We start from the raw sequence: 15629 nt of genomic DNA on the forward strand, positions 1-15629 counted from the left end.
GAACATGTAGCTATGTGATGCCTGGCTCTTGGGGACAGATGGATTTACAGGAAACCAAGTTCCTGACTTCTTCAGGCCCTGGGGACAGCCTCCTCCTCAAGGCATTCAGCTGGGCCACCCATGGTCTTGTGGTTAGCTTCCACATCTTTCTTGCTCAGGCCTCATAAAGTGTCTGAGTGACACAAATGTGAAGCAGGAAAGAAAGTCTTCTTAGAGTGCTTTCAGACTATCAATAGACAGAAAATTCTAGAATGTATACAATCCAGGGCTTGAGCTAGATTTTTATCCCTTATCCCTCTAAAGTTGGCACTTGGGAAAAGAAGTCTTGGATGAATATACCATAAAGGGAAGGAAAGAGGTGGTGGTGTAGCTCAGGGATAGAATTCCTGAGTAGCAGTTGCAAAACTTTGGCTTCTTCCTTGGCACAAAAACCAAAAGAAAAATAAGTATGAACTAAGGAAAAAAGGAATTGTTTCCCCTGACTCGTGAGTGCCCTAGACATTTGGATTCCTCTGTGCTCGTAGTCTACCAATGTAGAAACACAAAAATGGCCAAGTCAGGCACGCACTGACCCTATCTTCTGTCAAGGTCTTGCTTGCCAGCTTACCTGGATTTGGCAGGTTGGCTGAGTGGTACCTGAAAGTTGGTGTCTCACCTGCGAGAATACACAAACACATACACACCACCACCACCACAAGGTCCTTTCTCAGCCACTCCCTTTTCTTTAGTTTATTTTTCCATTTGAATCACTCTGACTGTATCTTACTACATATGTTGGGTTGTAGTCATTTCTAGTCATTGTAGTCATGGCTTCAAATAACACAGATTTGTTTTCGTAGAGTTCTGAAGATCAGAAGTCCAAACCAAGTCCCACCTGACTCAAATTTGTGGTGTCAGAAAGGCCGCATTTCTTTCCGCAGATCTAGGAGATGATTGGCTTCTTTACCTGTGGTTCCCTTCTATCATCTTGAAGGCCAGCATGCAATGCTTCATCACTCTGACCTATGTTTAGTAGTCACAGCAATTGCTGAACTCAGTTAGGGAAGGGTCTATGGTTTCAGGATCTGTGTAATTGACTTGGCCCCAGATAATATATTTTTCAGAATATTCTTCTCATATTCAGGTCAGCTGGTTAGGAGTCCTAATTTCATCTGCAACCTTAATTCCTATTTACCATCTAGTCATATTTTTTCAAATTGTAGGGATCACCAACTATTCCAGTGATATTCCACTAGAGGCCGCTAACATCTTACTTAAACACCGAATCACATCATGACATGAACTGTTGAAAACATAGAATGCTGGTATCATTAGTTAAAAGAAAATGTCTCTCCTTGAAGTCTTTTAAAGGTTGATCACAGAAGAAAGGAAAATACAGGGCACAGCAGATTCCTCAGAACTAAAACAGAGAGCATAAACAAAGTAAAACAGAACTAGGAGTCTGGTCTTCACCTGGGCTCAACATCACACCAAAGAAAAGATTGCTGGATATTGAAAGCATAAAGCATGTGTTCTCTTACAAGCGTTTTATAACAATTTTTTTTGTCAATGACCAGATGTGGGTATAATTATTTTGGCCAAAATACTGTTGTCAGGATGAGTGGAAGGGGGCATGGTTGGTTTACTGAGTGATGCCTAGAAGCAGGAAGAAGACAACAGACTATGAGAAACTACAGAGGAAAAGAGATAAGTAGGGTGTGAGAATAGAAAGAAACATGTTACATTAAAATGCCACAGTTGGAGGAGTGTGTGTCAGCATTCCATCTATAGGATTCTCTTTTCTTTCCAGTTGTGTTGATGCGGACATGGCTGACTGAGCTCCACCGGGAGGTAGGAGAAATCAGCGGGTAAGAAGGATGGGTGGGGAGTATCGAAGTGGGTCCTAGTACAAACTTTTGGGAACTCAAGCAAACAGGATCATTGTAATGACTTGGTGAAAGCAGAGAAGGAAAGAAGGAATCAGAGAAGGATGGTAGGACAGGAGGAGCCATGTGTCCAAGGAGAGTGATTTGGTTGGCAAAGGATAAGAAGAGAGTCTGATAACCTCCTAGATTTTGTATTCACTTAAGAGTCCATGGAAAGATTGCTTCTCAAGCCTACGTTCTGATACGGAAAGCACTGTTGCACACGGGAAATAGCCAGTAGAGCGTAAGTTTCCATTTGTGAATAATGTTACATGGAAAAATGTTTTAAGACGCAAAATTGTACTCTGGAATATAACATGCTTTGTTTCAGCAGGCTTTGGGGAATGAAACCTACCTGTTCCCCTCCAGGACACGAGACCCATAGCTATGATATGAAGGATTTCCTGGATATCACACACACACACACACACACACACACACACACACACCTGTCACTGAAGCAGATCCAAACTTGCTCCTCACACTTGTTTCCTGAAAGACATGACTCAGAATTATTCAGAAAGAGACCACTCTGCATTGTTAAGTCAATCCCATGATCTCCACCACATCTCCCTCACTCGCCAGGGATGGAAATGGACAGAGCTTCCCATGGAAGGAACTAATCCTGGAAACTGAGACCAGGGTCCACTTCTTACCTGGAGGGAAAATTAGCTGGCGAAACACTGAAGGGCTACAGGAAGCTTGGACTTTGAGTGGAAGCAGTTAGGAGAACTAAGGCTTTTTCCTTTCCTTCTTCCTGTCTCAGTAATATTTTGCTTTTAACTGTTAGGAAAATCAAAGATACACTTATCTGCAAATACCACACTGCATTGGGTAAATATAAACAACTCTTTATAAACTGTACATTAACTCGAAATAAAAAAGACATTTGAAAAGTTAAGGGAAACCTCCACAAAATTCAGAGATATGCCAGGGGGGAGAGAGCCTCCAGTATTCCACAGCCTCCTTTGGAGGAGAGAGAGGAGGAACAGGACGGAAGATGAGCCAAACACCATTGAGGGGAGCATCCTCTGGCTCTGGCCATCACAGCTATGTCTTATTGGCTGACGAGCAATGGAGCCATGTTTCTAGGATGATAGGCTGTAGAACAGGATGGCAAAATAATCCACAGTGGAACTTGATCCAGGGTTTTCACAGCAGACTCTTAGAGTATGGTGATTGAGATATTTAGCAGTGGAAGCTGGCATCAGTGGTGGCACTGGTCATCCAAAGCTCCCTGGGAGGTTGAGGTTGAAAGGATCGAGGGGCTATGTCAGTCTGGCCAGAAAAGTCGGCAAAGCTCCTTCTGCTGAACTCAGCGGCAGGCACCTGTGATCTCAGCAATGACAGGGAGCCTACAGTCGGTATATCACAGCTCAGGTATGAGCCTGGGTAGGAGAGAAGATACACTGATCAGGATGCATTGTACTCACACACTCACATGCCAGCTTATGCTAACATTCTGAAAAGATGTAAAAGTATAACTACATAAATGTATATACAAATATCCCCAAAGATAACCAGTGAGAAATGGGGCTGGGCACATGGCTTATCAAGTACAAGGTGGTACCTCAGTAATGCTGAAAACAGGCATGATTCAGTGGATAGACAAAATTAGGAGTTTTGGCTATTTTTATGCAGAGTGGAAAAAAAACTTCTAAAAATAGCAAAACACAGTTTTAATAACAGTGTAAACTTCATGTTCTCACATTGCTAAGTGGTAGGCTAATCACATATGTTATGTCAATTTGTACCATAAAGATCCAAAATAGGGGCAAATATTTGACAAGTTGCATACAAGAGTGTGCTGATAAGATGACTCAGCCCATGCATAGCAGCAAACAGCCTCAGGAACGTGACAGCGATCCAGAGGGCCCCAGCCCAGATGCCTAAACTGCCTTGGTGCACCTCTGCCCCTAAGGAAGGGGGTGTGGCTTATCTGCAGAAAAGGTGCAAGTGGCTTAAGAGGTAAATATTACAGAAACAATCAAGAGCCCCCAGGTCTGGCAGGTCCCTGCCTGACACAGAGAGATTATTACATGAGCTCCAGGCTGCTCGGCTGGGTGGTCCTTTGGCTCCTGAGAGCAGGTAAGTCCCAGAACACAAAAGAAAACTGTGTCCTTGGCTTCCAAACAGTCCCTCAAGCCTTCCCCAAAGGCTGTCCATCCAGTGGCCCTGGGCTGTCTCTATTTCTGTCCTCTTCCCTAACAGGTCCCATGGAAACCCAAGTGACCCAGATCCCAAGACACCTCATCTCAGGAACTGGAAAGAAGCTGACTGTCACTTGTTCCCAGAATATGAACCATGACTCTATGTACTGGTATCGACAAGACCCAGGCTTGGGTCTAAAGCTGATCTACTATTCAATCAACACTGACAGTATTAATAAGGGAGACATTCCTGATGGATACAAAGTGTCCCGAAAAGAGAAGAAGCATTTTCCTCTGATATTGGAGTCAACCAGCATCAACCAGACCTCCATGTACTTCTGTGCTAGCAGTTTCCACAGCACTACACAGCCAGCTGCTCTGTGCACAAAAAGGGAAGTTAGGGGAGGGAGGAGACTCCTCCCTCCGGAATGTCCTCCCCAGCCAGGGGGAAAGGCTTTCCAACAAGCCAGGGACCAGAGAGGTTCTCACTACTCCCAAACTTTGGGGCCTGTTGAAAGCCTCTCCACAGTGGGTGATACCCATGAGGCAATCCTGACCTTTGCAGGAAGCCTTGCAAGTTCATGCTAGACCAGAACACGACGTTGGGTCTAGTGCCAGGCATAACATTGTGGTTCCTTTCTCCTTCTGCAGCTTAAATCCCCAGATACCGTTGAGCTGCTGCTCCAACTCAGGATCTTCCTTCCAATCCACTTCTAACAAAATTTGGTCTCAGATTTCTAGTTCTAGTCCTGAGTGTTTTGTCACTGTGTACGGTGGGAGGAATACCATCTCCTGAGGTGTATTCTGAATCCAGCACTTTCTCTAAGGTAACTGATTCTACCGCCATGCCTCAAAGGTACAAGGCAGAAATACAGCAGAGATGATTAACTCCTCTCTGAGGCTGTCCTTCTACACCTCTTCCATCACCATGTCCTGCACATCTCTAAGTATCAAGATTCTCACAGATTTGGGCTGGGAAGGTGGCTCAGTGGTAGAGCACTTGCCTTGCATGCATGAGGCCCTGGGTTCGATTCCTCAGCACCACATAAGCAAAAAGAAAAAAGCCAGAAGTGGCGCTGTGACTCAAGTGGTAGAGTGCTAGCCTTGAGCTGAAGAGCTGAGGGACAGCGCCCAGGCCCAGAGTTCAGGCCCCACAACAGGACCCCAAAAAAAAAAAAGATTCTCACAGATTTTACTATTTTTTCTAAATTCACCAAAATCACTGTCCCAGGAAACCTCATCTTGCACCTGGATTTCCTCTAACCACCCTCTAAGTAACCTGCCAGTCAGATTGCTACCTGTGTCAACCCACAAACTACTCTCTTGAGCTTGAAATCTGTCTCTGTTGGTGAGATGTTTCTGACGAGTTGGTGTTATGCTTTGGTGAGCCTTGAATTGGCAAATTAGCGAAGGAGATAGGGGAGGAGAAAAATGTGCTTGAACCTAATGGACAAAAGAATATTATTTTCTGGCAGATTGGAATTTAGAAATAAAATCTAGTGTTAGTGTTTGCACATAGGTTAAAAGAGGAATATGGAGTTTCCTTTGGGACAATCATGATGAAGATAATTGTTGCAATTCTGTAGTAACTTGCCCTCCTATTTTCCAAAAATTTACTCTCAGTTTTCTGAGGCCAGTATTGCATCCCATACATTCTTGTAAACATTCTTGTAAGCACAAAGAATAGAGCATACTTGGTGGTCAGTGAAGATGAAGGGATAAATGGTGGGCAGGTGGCAGGTGGGACATGTTCCCATACATTTGTGAATGAAGACTTACACTAAACGAAGAGTGACATAGTTCCCCCAGGGGGCAGACTTCTTCTATATCCTGTAGAAATTTTACCTCCCCTGCAGAAGGTGAACAGGGCAGTTGGACAAGTAATCCCATCCAAGTGAGGAAAGATGAACTTGACTTGAACTTCTCAGCACCTTTTCTCAGGGGAGAAGTCATCACTTGAAGATGTGGCCTTTCCTGCTACTTCTCCTGGGAGGAGGTATACATGTCATAGGGAGGGGAGTTGGTCAATTTTAATGCTGAGTCGGGGCTGGGAAGGTGGCTCAGTAGTAGAGTACTTGCCTTGCATGCATGAGGCCCTGGGATCGATTCCTTAGCACCACATAAGCAGAAAAAGCCAGAATTGGTGCTGTGGCTCAAGTGGGAGAGCACCGGCCTTGAGCTGAAGAGCTGAGGGACATTGTGTAGGCCCAGAGTTCAGGCCCCATGACTGACTATATATTAATGCTGAGTAGAGATATGAGGACAATTTCACTCTTGAGGAAATGGAGTCATCAGTGAGGAGATAAGGGAGAGGTAGCAGATTACATGCACCTTAAGAATGACAAACCACAGAGAAGCAGTGCCCCGGGCTCCTTCGGAAGCTGATGTGATCTTGGGATAAATAAATCAGAGACTGTCCTAGGCCATGACTGTCTTCAAATTTCACTGCCTTCATGGATCTCTTTCTCTCTTCACACAGGCTCTGTGTTCAGTTTTCTCGTCTATCAAATGCCAAGTATGGTCATATGTCATCATGGAGCCGCCACGATCATCCAGTGTTGGGTTGACAGCCAAGCTGCCAAGATGTTCTGGTACCATCAACCTCCCGGGCAGAGCTTGATGCTGATTGCAAGTGCAAATGAAGGGTATGAGAGTGAATTTTCTAAGAACAAGTTTTCCATCAGCCGTCCAAACCTAACATTCTCAACTCTGACCATAAACAATCTGAGCCCTGAAGACAGCAGCTTCTACCTCTGCAGTGCTGGAGGCAGCCACAGTGCTGGAGGCAGATCAGAGAGGTGGGCAAGAACCACAAGCCCCTCCTACCCATGCTTCCCCAACTGAGCAGAGACAACTGCTCCTATGTTTGTAGGCCAGCATGGGTCTAAGTAGGGATGGAGAGAGATCAGGATTCCCTGGGAATTCCATTACAAGCTGATGGGAGCCTGAGGGTAGAAGGGCATTGTTTTTCCTGAAACTTTGTTTTACTGTGAAAATACTGTACAGAGGGGTTACAATAACATGAGCAAGGTAATGAGTACATTTCTTATCAAGCATTGTTGCCTCCTCCTTTGTTTCCCCTTCCCATCCCTTCCCATCTCTCCACCTCCCTCCCTACTTGCCCCCCATCCCCCACTCCCACCCCACCCCCACGCCAAAGTTATAAAGTTCGTTTTTGACATAACGACTTGTACATCTCATTGTGCAATGAGTCCACCTGTATCCCTAGTTAAACGATTTGTTTTTTCCTTTCTCCTCCCTAAATTATACCAACATCAAATACAGTAAAAACAGGGGTTATACCATGGGGGAGGGACATACAAAGCAACAAAGAAATCATCTTATAAATATGTTAGAAACAATAGCAAGAAAGAAAAAAACATTTGAGTCCTTATCTTGGGGTTCATTACACCTAACATCAACTTATATGACCGTTTCTACTTGTCTCAGACATATACTAGTTATTGCAGATAAGAGAAACCATCAGACCTATGTTTCTTTGGGCCTGGCTTACTTCACTTAATATAATTTTTTCCAAGCCTTTCCATTTCCTAACGAATGGGGCAATGTCATTTTTTCTGGTGGAGGCATAGAATTCCATTGTATATATCTACCACATTTTCTTGATCCATTCGTCTACTGAGGGGCATCTGGGTTGGTTCCACATCTTAGCTATGGTAAATAAGGCTGCAATAAACATAGTTGTGCTGGTAGCTTTAGTGTGGACTTGTTTGTGATCATTTGGATAAATGACCAAAAGTGGGATTGCTGGATCTAGAATGGCATTTAAAAGATGAATGGAAATACTCTGTAAGGACAGTCATATATTTTTCTTCTAGTGACAGAATCAGAAGTATACCTTACTGTTTATCTCAAGGATATATTTTACCTATTTTATCCCAAAGTGATAGACTTTTGCCCATCATAATGTGATTTGGAAGGATCTGAATCATTTGGATATCATATTCTATTGCATTGATTACATTCTGGTTAGTCTTAGTAAATCAAACTATAAAGTGTATTTTATGAGGCTAATATGACACATTCATGCCAGTCCAATGTGAAGTCTGCAAATGTTCAGGGACCTGCTGCATTGCTGAGCTTTAGGGTTTTCTAGAAGTCTGAAACATGTTGGAATACCTCCTTTAAGGTAGGAAATAAACTCTTGCACTTCACATTATTCTCCAAGGATAGAGTAGGGAAAGTCTTAGTCTTTTCCCATGTGAAACTGGGCTTTGGGGCATATTACAATTTTATTCTAGTCTGTCTAAACTGTGTAATCTGTAAAACCAGGGGCAGTGAAAAAAGATTCCATAGCAGAGAATGTTAGTGATGAATACTTCCTGTTTCTTGGGCATAGTCTAAGCAAAGGTAGTAAATATATTTGTTCTTTTCTCTTTTTGTTTCAGAATTGGGGATCAAGCTCAGGGCCTTGCAATTCCAGTACCAACTCTTCCACCGAGCTAAATCCCCAGCACCAATATAGATGTTTTTAAGAGTTGGTGACAGGTGCTCTGTAGAGTCCAGGTCTCTTATTCTCCAATCAAAGAAACACACGAATTTGTGAAGTACGTTCACTGTGCCCTGGCTATCACTGCAGTTCTGCATCTCAGGCTACTGTTGTATTAATCACCTGGGAATTGTGAGACAGCACTCACACGCTCACATTGTATAAAGAAGTCTTACAGATATGCAGAACATCATAACAGAGGCCTGGCATTTTTGGAGAGTTCTAAGACACAGAAATCCTGCCCTCTATGGATGGAACCTCACTTGCAAACCATCACTGAGGCTCCCCAGAGAGTGACTCTCCTTGGATTTTGTACCTCAGGGGTGGCCTGACATGCTGGGCTACCTTGTTGAAAAACATCCTATTTCCAGGGTGACTTGAATAGAACTCATGACAGTTCTAGCCAGCTCTCCCTTATTGTAGGATACTGTGTGCTCAACACTCCTTACAGAAACAAAGTAACAACAACAAAGCACCTGTGCATTTCCAGTCTGAGAGGAGGCATCACCACTGCTATTTTTAGCCACTCTGTGGCCTGGTGAACTGTAGGTGATGAGGAAACTTTTCTTCTCAGCACAGAGAGGGAGAAGAGCCGGTTCTCGAGAGGATGCTGGCATGGTGAACACAGGAAGGCAAAGCCTCCACTTACCCAGTGGGGCCACTTTGACATGAAGAGATGAGACCAAGGGATGTAGGTGGGCAGGGCCCTTCGACCCCTTCTGAATTCATGTGCATTGCTTTATCTTATGCTGAGCAATGATTGGGGCTAGTAGTGTGTAATACATAGAGTCAGGGGCACAAAGACATTCCTCTCAAGTTTAATGCATTGGACAGGAAGATCAAATAGAAATAATTGTGTTGGACACATTTGTTACATGAGGACATGACAAGCACGGAGTTGTCGGGTTCTTTAGGAGTCTGAGATTTTCACAGTGATCTTTTCTACCAAGGCTTTTTCATGGGGGTTTGTTTCATAGAACTTTAGGAAAAGGAAAAGCAGGAGTTTATGTAATAATTTAGTGAAACGGAAGATGATACATACCACTGTCCCGACCTCTGCTTCTCTCTCATGGCTCACACTGCCTTGAAACCTTTGAAAGCCGCATTTGTTTGCCCTGGAAATCTATGAAAAAAAAGATAGTGAAAAATCCCACCTCCTGAGGGTCCACAGCCTGATCTCTAATCACATGCCAACACTGGGTATTAGAGAGGACTTGGCTACATTCCTACATGGGGGTGGGTCCTGGGCTCATTTTGTTTCTGTGTTAATTTCCTTTTGTCCTCTCTCCCCATCTGTACCTTGCCACAGTCCTAGGGTCTGTGCTGCAACCAACTTTCCACCCTCTGTGTGGCTGAAGTCCAGGTCATGAGTCCTAAACAATGTACACAGCTGTCCGAAAGCGCCGGCCTTCCCATTGCTGCTGTCCTTCAGAGAAGATGGTGTTTGCCGAGTGGCTCGTGAGAGATGTGGCTGCTTCATTCCATGTGCAGATGCATTTTAATTTGATAAAATCCCATTTGTGGAAGAAGTTTTCTTTTTTGCAGTGTATCTTTTTGGCAGCTCTGTTAAAAAAAATCAGCTGTGGCTGTATGAGTTATTTTTGCCTCTTCTATTCTGCTCATCTGTGATTCCATATGGGGGACTCGGTATTATACGGCCTTTTCCGCTATGATTTTGTAGTATATTTTCAGTTTGGGTGTTGTACTTCCTCTAGCTTTGCTCTTACTACTCAGGTTTGCTTTGGTTATTTCCTCTCCTGGGGACATGAGACCTGTGAACAGTATGCTTGCTACCCAAACCAGCTATTGCTCAAATCAGGTACATTGAAAACCATAGAACCAGAGGGTGTCTAGCTCCTGGACACTCTCTCTTCTTATAACCCTCATCTCTTCAGGTGAAAGAAGCTCAATTGCAGCAGTAGATGCTTTGCTTTGCTTCTGTTCCCCATCCCAGCAGAATGTAGGAGGAAGCATGTGGTTTAGAAAAGAAAATGTGGAAGAGAGCCTGGAGTTTTACAGACTGGTTATAGACTGATAAAATGGGGCCAAAGCAGGAGTTAAGTAAAAACTGAAGAGAAAATCCTGGTCTGGGGGTATTTAAGTAGATATACTTAAAAGCAACAGTGAGGTGAAATCTTAAAAGGATTCCTTTTCTGCCAGAATAACTACACTGAGTGGCGACATGGGAAATGAAGGTAGTTAAGAGAGGGAAATGCTCAGAGGTCATCTTGTATTCTCTATGCAGGGGTCTCTGGAAAAGTCAAGTCAGCAACAGTATGTCTTACAGACCACCTTGGTGAGACACCATTAAGGATCAGATGAGAGGAAGCCGAGCAGAATGATGGATGCTGAAACACACAGACCCGGAGTGGACCTACCTTGCCTGAATCTCATCTCTCCAACTTCCTTCTGCCCAAAATGGGGCAAATTATTCCACCTGTTATAAACCTTATTTGAGCATCTGTGACATGAGAATCACAATGTCATTGTAATAATAAAATGATGTTTGATGCGGAATAAGCACAGGGATACTATTCACTGTGGTCATAATTGAAGGATAGGGGTGTGATATGCCAGGCATATACTGGAAGCCAGGAGAATTTCTCAAGAAATACCCAGAGAAATAGACAGATCAGAATGAACATTATCAGAAACTGTGTAGTTATCAATAACCTGTAAGCAGGAAATCAACCTACTCATCTGAGTCTAGAGTATGTGCTGTGTTAATCAATTGTAGCTAACTGCTACAATCTAACTGTATCTCGGCCTATCAGGTGTTTCCTTACAGTCTGATGTCAGATAAGTAGGGGAAAAATAACAGAGGAAGACAGATCAAGCTTAATGAAAAAAACACAAAGACAGACAACCATCTCTTTCTCCCAAATGATTTCCTACTCTTGTCCAAGAATCACTTCCTCTCCCCCTCCAACCAAACCACGATTCCAGGGCACACTGGAATGTACAGACACTAGAGCAAAAGTCTGTCTTCCTCTAAAATGGTAGCTGTGTGGACACTCCACAGAATGGAAACAGCACAGCAGCATGTTTAATGATATCACAGAAAAATCACTCATAATTCAAGAGCCGCAAACTGACTTCCTCAGACACTGCTAGCTGCCGGGAAGCCTGGAGAAGTAGGTCCTTGTTTAAAACATTGATGAAACAATTCAGTTATGGAAAAATTAAGGTTCTGATACAAGTACAGGTGGAATATTAATTCCATGGTCTATACCTGCCAGGAAAATGCCTACAGGAAAGCAGATATGGTTTGCCCTCTGGAGACCTCTAGCTTGTTCCTGAGCAAACCTTTTAGAGCCACCTGCAACAAATCCCATACTTCATAAAAAACTTTTCATGCCTTCATGCTGTCTTGAGGCAGATGGCCATTTTCCATATTTTTCTGGGAAAGAATTGGGTCTCCCCCATTGTGTGTGGAAATAATTCCCTTCTGCATACCCCAGAAATAAAAGTTTAGAAAAAAGATCAAATAAGTTCAACCCAAAGCAAAGGCAGCATACTACTCTTAACTGTGTGAAAACCCTTGAAAAGTTTCAGTGGCAGTACAAGTATGCGTATTCTCTCTTAGGTATCTGGCCCCAGATGCTGCATGTGTACAGGGTGCAGAGGTGAGAGCACTAAGCGGTGGATCTCTTGTGTGGAGCTGCCGATAAGCCATGCTGGGCTCTGGGTGGTCCCACAAGTTTCTCTATTGGCATCTGCATATTGGCATCTTCCCCAGTCCATTCTAGATCCTACTTTCCTCATTCTCCAGCCCTATTGCCATCTCCAGGCCCATTATGAGGTTGGAACTTGGGCTTGTATCACTTTGTCCCACTTCTTCAGAATGGTTACTCTCTATAGTGAATTCCACCATGACTCTGCTCTCTCTTGATCCTCACTCGGAGTGACGGGGAAGATCCGTCCTATATAGCTCCTAACATGGAGGACAGTTTTCAGCATCTTTAATGCAGGTTGTTATGGCAACCACGAAGCTGCTTGTAAAGGACAGGTGACACACTGAACAATGAGAGCGCAAATCTTGGAACATTGAGGAAGAGAAGGAATGTGGCAGAGGCCTTCTGCCTCACTACCTTATTTACTTAGCTTCTGCTTAACCTTCAAATCCCTTTATGAGCAATGTCGCCCAGGAGCTTTTGTGAGCAGGAGAGGGACAGACATTCCCAACTCCTGAGAAATTCTTCATCACCAGCTTCATCGTGTCTTGATGCTGTCACTGTGGATTTCACACCTTTGGCTATGAGCTTCCTCCTCCATGGGACACATTTTTGGGAAGAGTCTTCATTCTCAGATATAAGCCAAGGTAACAAGCCAAGCTTGTTAACAGTCTCAGTCCAGTGTCAAAGTACGTTACATCAATTGTACAAAGAGGATTCCTTTGTGTCCCTGGCATTTCTTTCCTCCCAACTCTCATGTCTTATGCCACACGTAGCTCATCCCTGTGGGCGTATGTTGGCTTTCTCTGTTCTCCCATCCCAGTCATCTTCCAGAAATTAGCTGCTCCTGTTCTCTGACCTTAGAAGTTTTCTTACCACCCATATGTCACACAGAGTGGCCATGATTTTCAAAAAGGGCATGGGAGAAGATGCAGGTGTGTTTGTGGAGGGAACAATGTGACCCTCATCCCACATGCCCTTCCCTCTCCCAGGAGATATAAAAAACCCCAGCTCTCCACAATGCCTACTTACACTTCTGCCATCATGAGGACTCTCTTGATCTTGGCTGTTGTTGGCATAGCTGGTGAGTTCTTACTTTGCTTTTCCTCCATAATATAGGAAGACCAAAGCCATCACTACTGCGTCTTCCTGAACTCCTTTTTGCTAGCCAGAATCTCTGCTTCTTGCCTTCCTGATTTCTCCATAAGCCACCACTGTCTTGTATTCTCCTTGCTTCTTCTCAAATTTTTACTCTTTATCCAAATAAGAATTATTTTCAGGGGAACTAGAAAGGAGCCATCTGATCAGCTCATAAATGTTTTATACCGCTTCTCTCCAGAGGCTATGGGATAGAACCAAAATAAATATTTAATCTTAAGTAGAACGAGGGAAACTAGGGAACTAGGCTAAAAAAGTATTCCTGCCATAGACCAGCCCTAGAGTCTCTCTTCATATATCTAGAGCTCAGCATGTACATTGCGTCTCAACCAACCCAGTGATATTAAGATTCCCAGGTGTGCAGTCTTCTTTAAGAATGACTGTTCTATTGGCCATTATCAGTACTTTACCTTGTCCAGCCTAAGAGATTGTAAGTGATGCTTTCAAATTTGCCCTCCCTGCACACATCTCAGAAGAGCCAGATATTTCCAGAAACACTCAGCCTGGACATTTTCCTAGTTATGGCAAACCATCCTGAAAGCTGAGAACTAAAAAAGACAAGAGTAATAGATTTGGGATGAATGAGTATTCTATCTAATGGCTGAGGAAGAGCTCAGTGACTGAGACTAGCAATTTCTGATCTTATCTTATTGCCTGCATTCAGGGGCCTCTCCTTTTATCGACATCCTGTGACTTTAGAAGTTATTGAAGTTCTGTGGTGTTAATAGTTGTCCCAGGCTCTTTGGGAATAAAATCTAAAATGCCCTTAGATTGACTCTAGGCCCCGTACTCAATAGAAATACTAATTAGGACTCAGCCACTGGCCTGAGGGATATATATTCCATAATCCTGCTGAGCTGACTTCTCCCTTCTTATCTCCACTGAAGCTGCTTTTCCTCCCGATGACGATGACAAGATCGTCGGGGGCTACACCTGTGCCCCCAACTCCGTGCCCTACCAGGTGTCTCTGAACTCTGGCTACCACTTCTGCGGTGGCTCCCTCATCAATAACCAGTGGGTGGTGTCCGCAGCCCACTGCTACAAGTCGTAAGTACCAGACAACTCATGGCTGAACCCACAGTCTGGTTTCTGCAAGGGTGTGGGTCCTTCCAGGTAAAGGCTGCAGGTTGAGCGTGAGAAGTGATAGAAAGGACACAAAGGTAAGGGCAACAACCGATTAGTGCAGCTGGGGGTGAGAAGAGACACAGACTAGGAAGCTTCCCGCACCCCAAACCAACACACAAGGGATGCTGGTCACAAATACAGCAAAGCTATGTGCTATGAGAAGAACCAGGCGGGGACTCTGGCAAGGAAAATATGCCAGTATAATGAAGAACCTGAGTTTTCTATTCAGGAACAACTCCAAGTTATGAAGGTGAAGGCGAAACATTTGTGATTTTTAAAGCCTTTCTGATTCTGCGCTTGCCACTGTGCAACATGGGGCTGAGAATCATTGTCTCCAACAAGAGTTCTCAGTACTATAATTCTCAACCAGGAGGTGTGTGTACACACAGGTCTCTGGGCAGTTTGCCTTCTGCTGTATTTCATTCCCTTTGAGGTAGTGACCGAGAACTAAATTTCTAACAAGGACCCACAGGTTGCTGCAGCTGGTCTCAGAGTCACACTTTGAGACCTAATGAATACAACCCACAGAAATTGGTTTGTTGTTTTCCTTTACCATAGTTACTTAGCAAAGTCTCAGACACAGGGGAATCATGGTTCACTGTTTGCTGTATACATCCTTAGATGGAGGGGAAAGCTTCTAGAACAGTAGTTTCTTATCAATCTCCAACTGTAGCCCTAGACTTCATCCCTTTCCCCAACCTCTGAAGCAGAACACACCTGTCACTCACACCAGCACACCAGCTCTTACCCACGATGATGGACTGCTCTTACGATGTGTTTTTGTATCCCTTCCATGCCAAACAACCAGGGGTGTCTGAGCAATGGAGAATAGGCTCCACCTTGCTTCCTTTTCCCCACAGCCGCATCCAGGTGAGACTGGGAGAACATAACATCAACGTCCAAGAGGGAAGTGAGCAGTTTATCTCCTCCAGCAAGGCCATCCGCCACCCTAGATACAACTCCTGGACTCTGGACAATGACATCATGCTGATCAAGCTGTCCTCCCCAGTGTCCCTCAACTCCCAAGTGGCCCCTGTGGCTCTGCCCACCTCCTGTGCACCTGCTGGCACCCAGTGCCTCATCTCTGGCTGGGGCAACACCCTGAGCT

General features: G+C 44.3%; 1 protein-coding gene across 2 annotated transcripts in view; it reads left to right on the forward strand.

Moving 5' to 3' along the window:
• The first annotated feature begins 13244 nt into the window (after positions 1-13244).
• The window catches only part of LOC105989524 (anionic trypsin-1-like), a 22906-nt gene continuing 20521 nt past the window's right edge, over positions 13245-15629 (forward strand). The window contains exons 1-3 of one of the 2 annotated variants that reach the window (XM_013021608.1): positions 13245-13322; positions 14284-14443; positions 15382-15626. In XM_013021608.1, coding sequence (XP_012877062.1) covers positions 13259-13322; positions 14284-14443; positions 15382-15626 — 469 coding nt within the window. In that variant the 5' untranslated portion in view covers positions 13245-13258. The remainder of the gene's footprint in view (positions 13323-14283; positions 14444-15381; positions 15627-15629) is intronic. The other variant, XM_013021610.1, reaches the window with a different exon arrangement.

This window comes from Dipodomys ordii, unplaced genomic scaffold (assembly GCF_000151885.1).
Source record: "Dipodomys ordii isolate 6190 unplaced genomic scaffold, Dord_2.0 Scaffold56, whole genome shotgun sequence".
NCBI lineage: Eukaryota > Metazoa > Chordata > Mammalia > Rodentia > Heteromyidae > Dipodomys > Dipodomys ordii.